The following is a 13191-nucleotide window of genomic DNA, read 5'->3' as shown; positions in this document are numbered from 1 at the left end:
TAATTGGGGAAACGCAAGTTTCAATTTCAAGCCGTCATGGAACACGTGTCTCACTAAACTTGCCGACACGCAACTGAATCTGACACAAAAAAACACTGGGAGTTAGTAGTAGTGGCAAATAAAGGTTTGGTTTGAGGGTTGGGTTGGGTTTGGGTCAGTGCTGTGGTCCTCAAATACAAATAGTACTACTCCTCAAAGCAAAGGAAACTGGCTAGAAAGTGTTTACTAGTTATAACTTATAAGCACCTTCTAGATGAGGCTGAGGATCAGCATTTAGCAACCGTAATTGACTTCAATTAGCGTAGTTTTCATATTTCCATTATTGCCACTACAAAAATCTTCATTTCACGTATTAGGTAGAGCCGTTGACAATAAATATGCTCATATATTTAATTATTTATTTTCTCCATTAATGGCCACGTGATGTTTTTGAACTTGTGTTTATTAATCTGTCCAATTATTTAGTGTCTATTTGAATTAGAGTTAATGTGAATAATGTGTATTTAGGTAATTAATAATATTTTTGAATAATGTGTAAATAATGTGAATTAATAGAGTTAAAAGAATTAATTAATCTTAAATTTAATTAATAGTATTAAATTAGGATGTAGTGTATTTTTATTTGATTGGTGGTTGTTCATATTGTTTAAAATAGTCATTGTTTACCTAACACTCTCTAATTAATTTTATAAACTTAATTTTGATAAGAAGTGAATTAGTATTAGGAGACCACTTTAATAAACACACTTAAAATGTATTTTTTTAAAGACGTTTATATGTGTCATTTTATTATTGGACATCTTTATTAAATCGGTTAATAATTTATTTTTTAATAAACTAAAACAAAATCGATTTATTATAGTAACAATAATAAATCTAATGGTCTGTATTATAATTATTAGACCCGATTTGATCCATCGAATTACACAATCTAAACCGAATATTTTTAAATTTTTTTATAAAAAAAATATATCCCTAACTTTTTGTTTTACAGACATTTAAATCCCTAAAAATTTAAAAATATAATTAAATTCCTAAAAAAATTGAATTTATTGTTATTGTAAGAAAAAAAGCGGTTTTATTCAAATTTGTTAAGAAATTTAAAAATAACTAATTCGTTAATACGTCCAATAATAATGTGACACGTAAACGTCTTTACAAAAAGACGTTTTACGCGTCTTTATGAGAGCATCCCCTTAGTATTAATGTAATTTATATTTGATAATTTTGTATCAAAATATATTATAATAAAATGAATGTTGTTTGAATTTCATTATTTAAAATTACGTTTAGAGAAAAATTACTAAAAAAATATAAATTTATATAATTTAAAATTACATTATTTTAACACTCTTTAGCTATAATTTTTTAATAAAAAAATTAAATTTATTGTTAAAATTTAGTACTCTTGGTTATAATTTTCTATCAAATTTAATTAAATCCCACCTTCTAATTTACCAAATTTTATGTTGTTTAATTTTGACATATACTTTTGTTAAGGATTTAGTTCAAAATCACATATAAATTTAGTATTATTGTTCTTTTAAAAGTACTTTTTATGTAAGAAATAATTGTTTAATCAAAATATATTATACTGCAGTACCATTTGATAATGCTATCTGTTAACCGTATAAAGTATAATCAAATAACAAAATTTGTGTTTTCTTCTTTCTTATTTTCATCCCGTTATTTATGATTCAGCACGTTGACCTTAGTTTATTTGACTTAATCAGTTTTTTTTATTGAGCATATTCTATTTCAGAAATTTTTAAGTAGTATCACAGACTATAATTTTATCATAACCAGCATATAGGACATCTTTGCAGTGTGATTTGAATTAGTTTTTGAAAAAAAAAAATTAATGTAATGCAAAGTATATAATTTATTATACTTTCAATTAAATATTTAGTTTAATTTTTAAATTCAATCTAATTCAACCAATTGCGGTTTAATTGAATAAGTTATTCAGTTATTCAAAAAAAAAAATTTTACTATTAAAAACTAAAAGTAAATTTAGGTTGATGAAATAAATAAAAAATAAGTACTCTATTCGGTCATTGATTATTTGTTTAAAGGACAAAACATTCTTCTACAATTTAAAATTAAATAAATGACCATTTGTACCCATGAGAGATGAAAACGCTAATATTTGTATCCATGAAAGCTCGAAACTAATCTTGTACTCATGATAGATGCTGTCCGTGTGACAAAAGTGTCCTGACTTGGATCTGAGCTTGGTTCGTGGGTTTTCGAACCTACGTGGCACTCCCAACCCCCCTCCCCCTCCAAAAGCCATATCTGAGCCAACCATTCACCATCATCATCTTCATCTTCTTCACCATCATCCCCATCCATCACTGTCTCTTCCCAGCCACCATAACCTCCATCACCATCACCTCAGCACCGCCACAGCCACCTCCCTTCACCACAACCTCTGGCGACAACCCACACCGCCGCGCCCCTTTCTCTTCTTATTCCCCTATTCTCACCTCCGCTGAGCCCAGAAACCACAGCGTCAGCTCCTCCTCTCCACCAAACAGCCGCGACACCCAACCTTCTCCGCAGCGTCCTTACGGCATTCCAACCCGTCACCACTCCCATGTCCGAACCCTACCTCCCCCAAAGCTCCCAGTAGCATCAGACAAGCCAAAATTTTCAAACAGCAGCATGAATCAAAACATCAAAATTTTCAAACAGCAGCATGAATAAAAACAAACCTAAATCCACTATCCAGCTTAGATTATCTAACAACCTAAGCAACTAACATGCATTTCTAACTAACCAAATTAAGCAAAATGAACTAAAAGCAATACAATGAAAGAAACAGAACTCAACAAATGAAAATGGGAACCTAGGAAGCAGAGAATAAACAGGTGAAGGGAAGATGATGGCTGAATTGGCCGGGGCAGAAGCGGCGGCTTGGTAGTGGCACTGCTTCAATTGCAGCAGCGGAGAGTGAACGCAGCCATGAAACAGGGGAAAACAGAGGGGATGGAAGACACAGGGGCTGCACCCTGTTCTGATCGTTCCATGGGAGAACGGAAAACGGGGCTGGAATCGCGACGGTGCTAGGCTGGGTCGCGATGGTGAGACGGGATGACAGAGAAGGAAGAAGAAAGGGGGAAAGGGGCTCATCGTCGGTGTCGCTGTGGCTCGTTGACGGTGCGGCGGTTCAGCCAGTGAGAGAGAGGGAGGAGAAGGTGGCCGGTTTGTTGGTGTGGTTGAGGAAGACAGAGAACACGCAAAGGGGAGAAAAGGTAAGAGGGTTGTGGTGGCTCGTAGAGGCCGACGGTGATGGTTGGCGGAGCTAGGGTTCGGACAGGGGAGTGGTGACGGGTTGGAACGCCGCTGCGGAGAAGGTTGGGTGTCGCGGCTGTTTGGTGGCAGACGAGAAGAAACCCAGGAATGGAGAAGGTAGCCGCTGCCGCTCTGGGCTTTGGTGGAGAGGAGGAGCTGGCGCTGTGGTTTCTGGGCTCAGCGGAGGTGAGAAGAGGGGAAGAAGAAGAGAAAGGGGCGCAGCAGTGTGGGTTGTCGCCGGAGGTTGTGGTGAAGGGAGGTGGCTGTGGCGGTGCTGAGGTGATGGTGATGGAGGTTATGGTGGCTGGGAAGAGGCAGTGATGGATGGGGATGATGGTGAAGAAGATGAAGAAGATGATGGTGAATGGTTGGCTCAGATATGGCTTTGGGGGGGGGGGGAGTGCCACGTAGGTTCGGAAACCCACGAACCAAGCTCAGATCCAAGTTAGGGCACTTTTGTCACACGAACAGCATCTATCTTGGGTACAAGATTAGTTTCGAGCTTTCATGGATACAAATGTCAGCGTTTTCATCTCTCATTGGTACAAATGGTCATTTATTCATTTAAAATTTTTTAATCGGTCTTCAATAATTGAAATAATTGGTCTAAGCAATTTTTATAAACGGTGAATAACTAATGTGTCAGGGCCGCTTAATCTAGTAATAGGAGTTACTTAGTCCAATAATATGGATCGTTTAGAACAATTATTTAAATCGTTAAAAATCAGTTAAGAATTTTTGAATGGTAAAAGAGCACGCTGTCTTTTAAACAAATAATTAAGGAGCAATAATAATATTTACTCATAAATAAATATGATTTATATTAACAAGATATTCACTAAATAATAATAATATATGAATAAAATAAAAATATATAATAAATTAAATAATTATATATAAAATTTAAATTTAATAATAAAATAATATTATTATTATATCATATATTTTATAATTTGAATTAAATTTATTTGATATTAAAAAATAGATTCAAAATCTGATTCAATAAATATAATTTTTTTAAAAATAAAATTCAATTTAAATTAGTGTGATTTTGATCTGTATTACTCATAGCACATATCAGTATATATATGTAAGTATTTATCTTTTAAGTTAAGCTAAACTTTAATCTGGTTAATTAGCATCTATCAGAAATTATAAACTCAATGAGGAGCTTCATTTATTCTCGCTAATATGAATATCACTATTTAAAATATACAGGTCATTGAGTGAAATCCCTTTTAGAATTTTGATTTAATGATTTTGGCTTCATGGATCGTTATCTTTGTAAACATTAGGAAGCTTAAACTCTTAGAAAAAATAACTTTGATGCTAATTGAAAGGGTTAAATATGATTTTAATTCTTAAGGTATATGTCAAAAATAATTTCCAACTTTTTTTTATATAAAATCGTTACTAAGGTTTAATTTAGTTTTAAAATCGTCATTCGGACTAAAATATCGTTTTATTCACTAAAATAATCAGTTTCTATTCTTCTTTTTTTCTTCTCCATCACAGCATCAGAAGCAGAATCAGAAGCAAAAGCACAACAACAATGAAAAAGGAGAAGTAGAACCAATGTAATAAACATAATAAACAGAATCAGAAATAAAAGCAAAAATAAAAGTGAAAAAATAAAATCACAATCAGAAGCAGAAGCAGAATCAAAAGAAACAGAATCAGAAGCGTAACAATAATAAAATCAGAATCAAAATAAGGAATAGAAAAAACAGAAGCAGAAGAACAATGGAACCAGAATAGAATCAGAGCCAACAACATTAATAGAATCAGAATCAGAAACAAACAAAATCAACAAATCAACAATGTAATTAACAAAATTAACAAATTAGAAGCAGAATCGGAACCCTAGGGAGGACCAACGGCGAGGACGCGAAGCAGCGACAAGGCCAGTAGCAGCGGCGGCAGTGGCGGAGTGCGACGACGACGAGACACCTCTCTCTCTCTCTCTCTCTCTCTCTCTCTCTCTCTCTCTCTCTCTCTCTCTCTCCGCGAGCTCCTCGACGGTGGCAAAACGTGAGACAACACCTCCTTCCTCCTCCACTCTTTAGTGCGTCACTATCTCATGTCTCCTCTCTCTCTCTCGCGAGCTCTCTCTCCCTCTGTTTCTGATTTCCGACGGCGATGACGGCTCCAAGCCTCGCCGGTGCCGTCCTCCCTTTTCCCTCTTCCTTTCTTTCCCTTCTTTTTCCCTTTTTCCTTCTTCTTCTTTCCTTCCCTTCCCTGTGATTCCTTTTCTCCCTCTCATCCGTTCTCTTTCTCTCTTTTTTTCTTTTTTTATTTTATATATTTTTTTGTTAGGAGTCATTTGGTAATAAATTTTTAAGATTTAAGTAAAAAGGACGATTTTAAAATTAAGTTAAATATTAGGGACAATTTTGTATGCATAAAAAATTTGAGAACAAAAATTTTTTTTGACATATACCTTAAGAACCAAAATCGTAGTTAACCCTAATTAAAATAACTCAAATATGTATATAAGACTGAGAGTTTGAATCGTGATTATAAATTTAATATGAAAAACCGATATTTTTAGGGCTAGTCAAACTAATAGCTTGTGAACAACAAGGTATAAAATTAGTTAAGATGGATTTAAAAGAAAATTATCTTTCTCAAAAATAAATCTCATAACTTTTAAAAATAGATAGCAAATTTTATAAATATAATACTACAAGATAAACTACTTTTATCGGCAATTTTTTTTTTTATATTTAGCTACACTAAAAATAGATGTTTAGATATTCGTCATTTTATGCTTTATCATTAAAAAAAAATTTTTAATAGCCATAGAATCCTATAACTTGTCTCTCATTTTCTTTGGTTGAATTCCTCGTGTGCCTGCGAAAAAAATTTTACGTGCTAAATTATTTGTGACAAATCAACAAGAAACTTTTTTTTCACTATCTTTTTAGTTATAAAATTCAATTTGTGAGAAATAATGAAGTCTTCGCCGATCTTCACTAAATCGTCTGATTTTTCATGTTTAATTATTTGGCAACAATTTTTAAATGTTGTCGTTGATTCATCACTAATTTCTTGTTAAATACCAACGAAAAATATTTCTTACAAAATGGTAAAAACTGTGAATTTCAGAGACCAGTATAAAAATTTAATTATAAAAATATAAGAAATTAATTTTAATTTGTTAATATTAGTTAATTTTTTATTTTAAAAATTTCAAATTTTAAGAAAAAAATTAATTTTAATTTTAAAAAATAATGCTATAAGAGATTGTTTCTATTAAATTTCTCAGGTTATGCTTGATTCATATCATAACTGATATAAAAAATTTTAATATTATTGTCACAAACCTCCTCAAAGTAAATTTGAGTTAGACTACTACTAATCTTAAAACATAAGATATTGTTGCCTCAAATTTTTTTAAGCTAAAAATGATCATTACTAGATTAAGTTATAAAAAATACAAAAAATTTGTGTGTAACTATTCTATTTTCAACTTACGAATTTTGTGTTTTTGATTTATAAAATTTCTATATAATAATAATAATAATTATTATTATTATTATTATAAAATTTTAGGAACAACATTTTTTATAACAAATGTCTAAAAAAATAGATTTTTTAAAGAAAAATACATACATTTGTTGATAAGAATACAAAAATTTTGTTTTTTCTATTTTTTTCTTTTTGACGATAAACACATAAACTTTAGAAGGAAAACATAAGATAAAAACTCATAATGTTTAGATTTTTGTGTTTATTAACACATAAGTATACTTTAGTTTATGTAAGATATATACCAAGTTGAATTTCCATTTTTTATGATATTATTTTTGTATTTGTGTAGAAAAAATTACGTACTTTGTAGTTAGATTTCTATGTTTTCTATCTATATAACTACCTGTGCCTACAGCCTCACAAATTTATATATTTTTTATTACTAAAATTTGTGTTTTTAATTTTTTTAAATTTTAAAGACAGATTTAGAAAAAATAGAAATTTTTGAAGGCATATTCTGTGTTTTTTAATTTTTTTCTCTCCTTTTTCAGCTTTTATTTCTATTTTGCTTTTATATATTTTTTCATTAAAAAGCTACGTCCATGAACATAATTAGTTCCTAAATTAACCATCATATATTCATATATAAATATATGTATTATTTATAATATATTAATATTCTAATAATTTTAACGTTGATTTTAAATATAAAAAATATATATAATATATATTAATTAAAATTAAATATTAAAATTATTAGAACACAGAGTATTTCGGAACATTTAAAAACAGAAATCGTTCTTTTACTTTTTGGAGGCTTTTTATTTCACCCCCAGAATGACGTCTAGATTCATTGGTGTTGCATTAAGAAGGCCAACATGGACCCAAAAATAAAATATCTATGAAATCAATCTACGAAGCATCCCCACTTTACGTCCGTTAATCAAACCTAAAAACCAAATCAGGGACAATTATGTTATTTAAACGTTAAAGAAACAAAAGAATTAAACAAACTTATCCAAAAATAAATTTCCGGTTCAGGGGACAGCAATTAAACGGAACTAGTTTGAGGGTATTCACAAGATTAACGAAGGGCAATTCCGTCATTTCGTAGTTTCCATTCCCTGGCCGCTGAACAATTCCAACAAGTCTCAACAAAATCAAGCAAGATGACAGATCCTGCGTACTTCTAAGACGGAACCCTTCTTTCTCTCTTTCTCTCTTTCTCTGCGTTCACTTCCAACTTACGAACTTATTTGACTCTCCGTCCTCCAATTCTTGTAAATTCTCATCTATTTAGGGTTCTTTTTTCACCCTCTTTTCTACGCTCTTATTAGGATTAGAATCTCTGTATACTCCTCGATAGATACTCTCAATACAAACACCAAAATTAATCTTTGAATTCTTCAAAGGATTAATCATTTCCCCCCACCCCCTCCCTCTCATAGGAAAGAAAATACTTTTCCTCTCTTTGAGTCGCTCTTTTTCTATTTTCAATTTGGGAGCCACCACAACAGTAACTAGGTAACTTAAAAAAAATAATTAGGGCTAACGTCAATTCCTTCCGGAAAAAGAGAATTCCAATTATTAGATTATTCTGTATTTATTTTCAATTGGATTTCTCATTTCTGGAAAAAAGAAAAAGGAAATTCGAACTCTATAATTATAATTATTTTAGGTTCGAGTTTGGGATTGGAAACCCTAATTTCCAAAACAAAAGCAGAAGGAGAAGGGAAGCGTTGTATTTTAATCTTCCTCTTCAGCAATGGCGGTTTCTACCATAGCCCTGTACGCAAGCCCACCGAGCAGTGTGTGCTCGACGCCGCACCCATGCCAGATCAATGCCCACGGCTCCTGCGACTTCGATATGGGGTCTCGATCCTCGTCGTCCTCGACGGCGTCGACGTCACAGAAGCCTGTAATGGGGGGTCTCTCGTGCCTCTTCTCTTCGCCGGCGCCAGCGGCCGTGAAGCACGCGCCACTGTCGGGATTCTCCGGGGGCGGTGAGGATCACGGTGGCGGCAGAGGGGATGAACTGAACCTTAAGGAACTCGGGAGCTCCTTCTCATACTCGCCGAGCAAGTTTGGTGGTTCTTCTTGGAAGAGGGACCACCATAGCCCCGTCTCTGTCTTCAACGGCCCCGTTTCGTGTAGCAGCACCGTTGGCTCGTCTTCGAATTTGAGGAGCACCGCGAGTTCCGTGAGGATCGGTGGTGGTTCGGAGAGGGTTGGGACCAGTGGGCTGTTTGATGGGTTCGTGAGGAACGCTTTGGGGTCTTGCTTGGATTACGATTCGGCGAGTTTCAAGGTTGGTGGTTTGGATGAGGGTGATTCTTCGGCTTTGGCTGATGAGTTGACCTTCAATTTGGAGGATACTTTTATGGAGGGTGGGTTTGAGCCTTATGCTAAGAAGTTGCTGCTTGGTGCCCAGTTGAGACACAAGATCTTCTGCGAAGAGTTTGTAATCAAGGCCTTTTGTGAAGCCGAGAAAGCGCACAGAGGCCAGGTATATAGAGCGTTGAACTTGTTTCTATTTATGGAATTATGAGAACTAGAATCTCATATTGGAAGATTTGTAACATCAATTTGGTGTGGTGCTCAAGTATAATCTTCCTGAATTGAGTTTCGGAAATTCTTTCGGAACCAATTATGGATTTTACCATGTTTTGATGTATGTGTTTCTATCTGTCTTGTTGAATTTGGAGTTAATCGGTTTTGTATTTAATTGTTTTCTTATAGGTGCGTGCTAGTGGGGATCCATATTTGCAGCATTGTTTGGAAACTGCTGTGCTGCTCGCTTTGATTGGAGCAAATTCCACGGTGGTTGCTGCAGGGCTCTTGCATGATACCCTTGACGATGCGTTTCTGACCTATGATTACATATTTGGAACGTTTGGTGCTGGGGTTGCTGATTTAGTTGAAGGGGTGAGGAACTTGGAGCTTGATCTGACTAAATGTTAATTACTAAATGCGTGTGATTTATGATTTCGGTGGTTAAGTTGTTTTTGTTTTAATGGTTAAGTTCATTGTTAAAATTTAAACAAACATATATTATTATTTATTGTTAAACTTACGCAACATCATACACTTCAGATCTAGTGCTACTGGCAGAGGCTTTGTGTAATTTGGCTGCTGCAACTTCATCAAAATTTAATAGACAATGGCATTGGGAAAACCTATAGGTGTATTTTTCTTTCTATCTGTTGGATCTCATGGTTTTGATGAGATTAACTGTCCAAAGTGGATGGAATCTATGTTAAGTTCAACTCACTATGGAAACATAAGGCCATAAGTAACATATCGTGAATTTATGATTGAATTTAGCAAGCAGTTTTGATATGATTGAATTTACAAGCTTGACGTTTTAAGGTTATTGACATAAGGAAGCGGCAACACACATCCAATGTTTTTGTGTAATGTGCTGCTTTAGTTACTAAGTATTCTATGACAACTTTAATGCTTTATTTTCTGTATTACTTTGGTTAAGTGATGAACTTTTATTGCCGTTTGTTTTGGTTTTATGTTCATTTCATAGTTTGGTCCATTATTATTATTATTATTATTATTATTATTATTATTATTAAATTCTGACTGATCTTAAACTTGACCTAGGTTTCTAAATTAAGTCACTTGAGCAAGCTTGCTCGAGAAAACAATACAGCTTGCAAATCAGTTGAAGCAGACCGTCTGCATACCATGTTCCTTGCCATGGCAGATGCAAGAGCTGTGCTTATTAAACTGGCAGATCGATTGCACAATATGATGACTCTGGATGCATTGCCAGTGGCCAAGCAACAGAGGTTTGCAAAGGAGACTTTGGAGATTTTTGCACCTTTGGCAAATCGCTTGGGAATATCTAGCTGGAAAGAACAATTAGAAAATTTATGTTTTAAACATCTCAACCCCGATCAGCATGATGAGCTATCTTCAAAGCTTGTGGATTCATATGATGAAGCCAGGATTACTTCTGCAATTGAGAAATTAGAGCAAGCACTTAAAGATGAAGGCATATCGTATCATGTCGTTTCTGGGCGGCATAAAAGCTTATATAGCATTTATTGCAAAATGTTGAAGTACGTTACCCGTTCCCTCTTACTTGTTTAGTTGCTATAAATTTTTAGCATTTATTGCAAAATGTTGAAGAATGTTATCCCTTCCCTCTTGCCTGTGTAGTATCTGAAAATTATTAGCTTCTATTTGTTTTATGTGCCATTTGGAATATGAAGAAAAGAAGTGAAAATATAAAATAAAGAATTTCCTTTGCTTGGGAGAAAAGATTATCTAGAGTATTAATTAAAGAAATTTTGGTTCTAAATAAAAACTACTTTTAGCTGAACAAGCTCATAAAGAACAATTGCTGTTATAAGTTATTTAGATGAGACTGCTATTCAAACAAGTTGGTGTCAAATTAGAAAAGAAAAGTTGTTTTGCTTCTTGTTACTAGACATGTTGACCTTTGTTGTTTGTACATTTTTCTTCTTGTTACTAGACATGTTGACCTTTGTCGTTTGTACATTTCGAATCCTCTAGTATTTATTCGTTTCTCTATATATCTGTAGGAAGAAACTGACAATAGATGATATCCACGACATCTATGGATTGCGCTTGATTGTTGATAAGGAGGAAGACTGTTACAAAGCATTGACAATTGTTCACCAGTTATGGTCTGAAGTACCTGGAAAGCTAAAAGATTACATACGTCGCCCCAAGTTCAACGGGTATGTTTATCCTCAGTGTGCGCTGCTGTACACTTGCCTGGCCCTGTATCTATACCATCTGATTTCATTTTTGTAATTATTAGGTATCAATCCCTGCATACTGTGGTGATGGGTGAAGGCAAAGTTCCCCTTGAAGTACAAATTCGAACAAAAGATATGCATTTACAAGCTGAATTTGGGTTTGCTGCTCATTGGAGGTACAAGGAAGATGACTGTCAGCATTCTTCATTTGTGCTTCAGATGGTTGAGTGGGCTCGATGGGTTGTCACCTGGCAGTGTGAGGCAATGAGTAAGGATTCTACATCTGTTGGATATGGCGATTCAATTAAGCCTCCATGCAAGTTCCCTTCCCATGTTGATGACTGTCCATATTGTTATAAGCCCGACTGTGGTCAAGACGGCCCCGTGTTCGTTATCATGATTGAGAATGATAAGGTTTGTGCTTGACTTTTGTGATGTTTTAATTTCTCATTTTCCTTTCCATTCAACCTGTAGTTTGGCTGGAGTTGTGCTATTCATGAGCCGATCATAGTTGGGCCCTAGTTGTAATAGATTGAGAGTTTAGCTTAGTTACTCTGCTGAGATTTGGTATACTGAGATGAATAAGGCAACAAGGGGAAGTTTGTTTGCTACCTGATCTGTTACTAAATATTTGTCCACTTTGTCAAAGTGGTAGATAGACAGGTTTTTTTTAAGGTACCACGTTGTCCAAGTGGACAATTAATACCGGTGGAGTAGCATCTTGTTGAGTGGGATACTAGCGAGGAGAGTCCGACTGTGTGGTAGAGGTGCTCTTGAAGATACCCCTCTCCAATTGATCTTGTTTTTATCTAATTTCTCGGGTTTTGATCACCTTATCAGCCTGAAGCAGAATACTATAGGCATGCATTTCCATACTATTTCTTCATTCTTTCTTTCATACAAATTAACTTTTGGTGAAGTCATTAATTAACTTAAGTATGCTATCTGAAATTTGATAAGTCCTTGATGTTTATTGAAATTATTGGATAGTCTCCTTTCCTTAATGGATACAGACACTCTGCTTCCAGTAGTAATTTGTTGTGTTTTAATATGACCTTGGGGTTGATTGTGAGAATTTAGTGGGTCTAATGTGCATCATATCCTTCAATCGATGTTACAAAACTTTTGGTGGTCTCGTTATTAGCATCCTATAACATTTGAAGGTTTGTAATTTATGTTTGGTCTGGATGCATGTGCAGATGTCCGTCCAAGAATTTCGTGCGAACTCAACAGTGATGGATCTGATGGAAAGAGCTGGGCGAGCAAGCTCAAGGTTGATGACATATAGGTTCCCTCTGAAGGAAGAACTGAGGCCAAGACTGAATCACATGCCTGTAAGTGATCCCAATTGCAAGTTGAAGATGGGGGATGTGGTGGAGCTTACACCAGCCATACCTGACAAGTCTTTGACAGAATATAGGGAAGAAATCCAGCGTATGTATGACCGCGGGCTAACCGTCTCCGGCGCTGGACCTACTGCTAGCAGCATGGTTGGCTCAAGAAGCTGACCCGTGGTTAGCAACGCATATCATTTAGTGTCAGTTATGTATATATAGATATATTTGTACAGAAAAACACCTCCATGTTTATTCCTGTGAAGTTGCTAACAATTCAATTATGTGCTGAATGATTTGATTTATGTAGTTGTCCCTGATAATTAATCACATCAGATTTCACTTCA

The 13191-nt window shown here is 34.6% G+C and overlaps 1 protein-coding gene across 1 annotated transcript; it reads left to right on the top strand.

The window, feature by feature from the left end:
- Positions 1-8305: 8305 nt before the first annotated feature.
- Positions 8306-13191, top strand: LOC107617819 (putative GTP diphosphokinase RSH3, chloroplastic). The gene is made up of 6 exons (XM_016319689.3): positions 8306-9277; positions 9511-9696; positions 10384-10844; positions 11331-11489; positions 11573-11924; positions 12710-13191. Exons 1-6 carry the CDS (start codon positions 8537-8539, stop codon positions 13016-13018), a joined length of 2208 nt encoding a protein of 735 aa, XP_016175175.1. The 5' UTR covers positions 8306-8536; the 3' UTR covers positions 13019-13191.

The sequence above is a fragment of the Arachis ipaensis genome, chromosome B9, assembly GCF_059453495.1.
Source record: "Arachis ipaensis isolate K30076 ecotype BB chromosome B9, ASM5945349v1, whole genome shotgun sequence".
Classification (NCBI taxonomy): domain Eukaryota; kingdom Viridiplantae; phylum Streptophyta; class Magnoliopsida; order Fabales; family Fabaceae; genus Arachis; species Arachis ipaensis.
The sequence above is the reverse complement of the archived record's forward strand: the minus strand, read 5'-3'. Positions and strand labels throughout refer to the sequence as shown.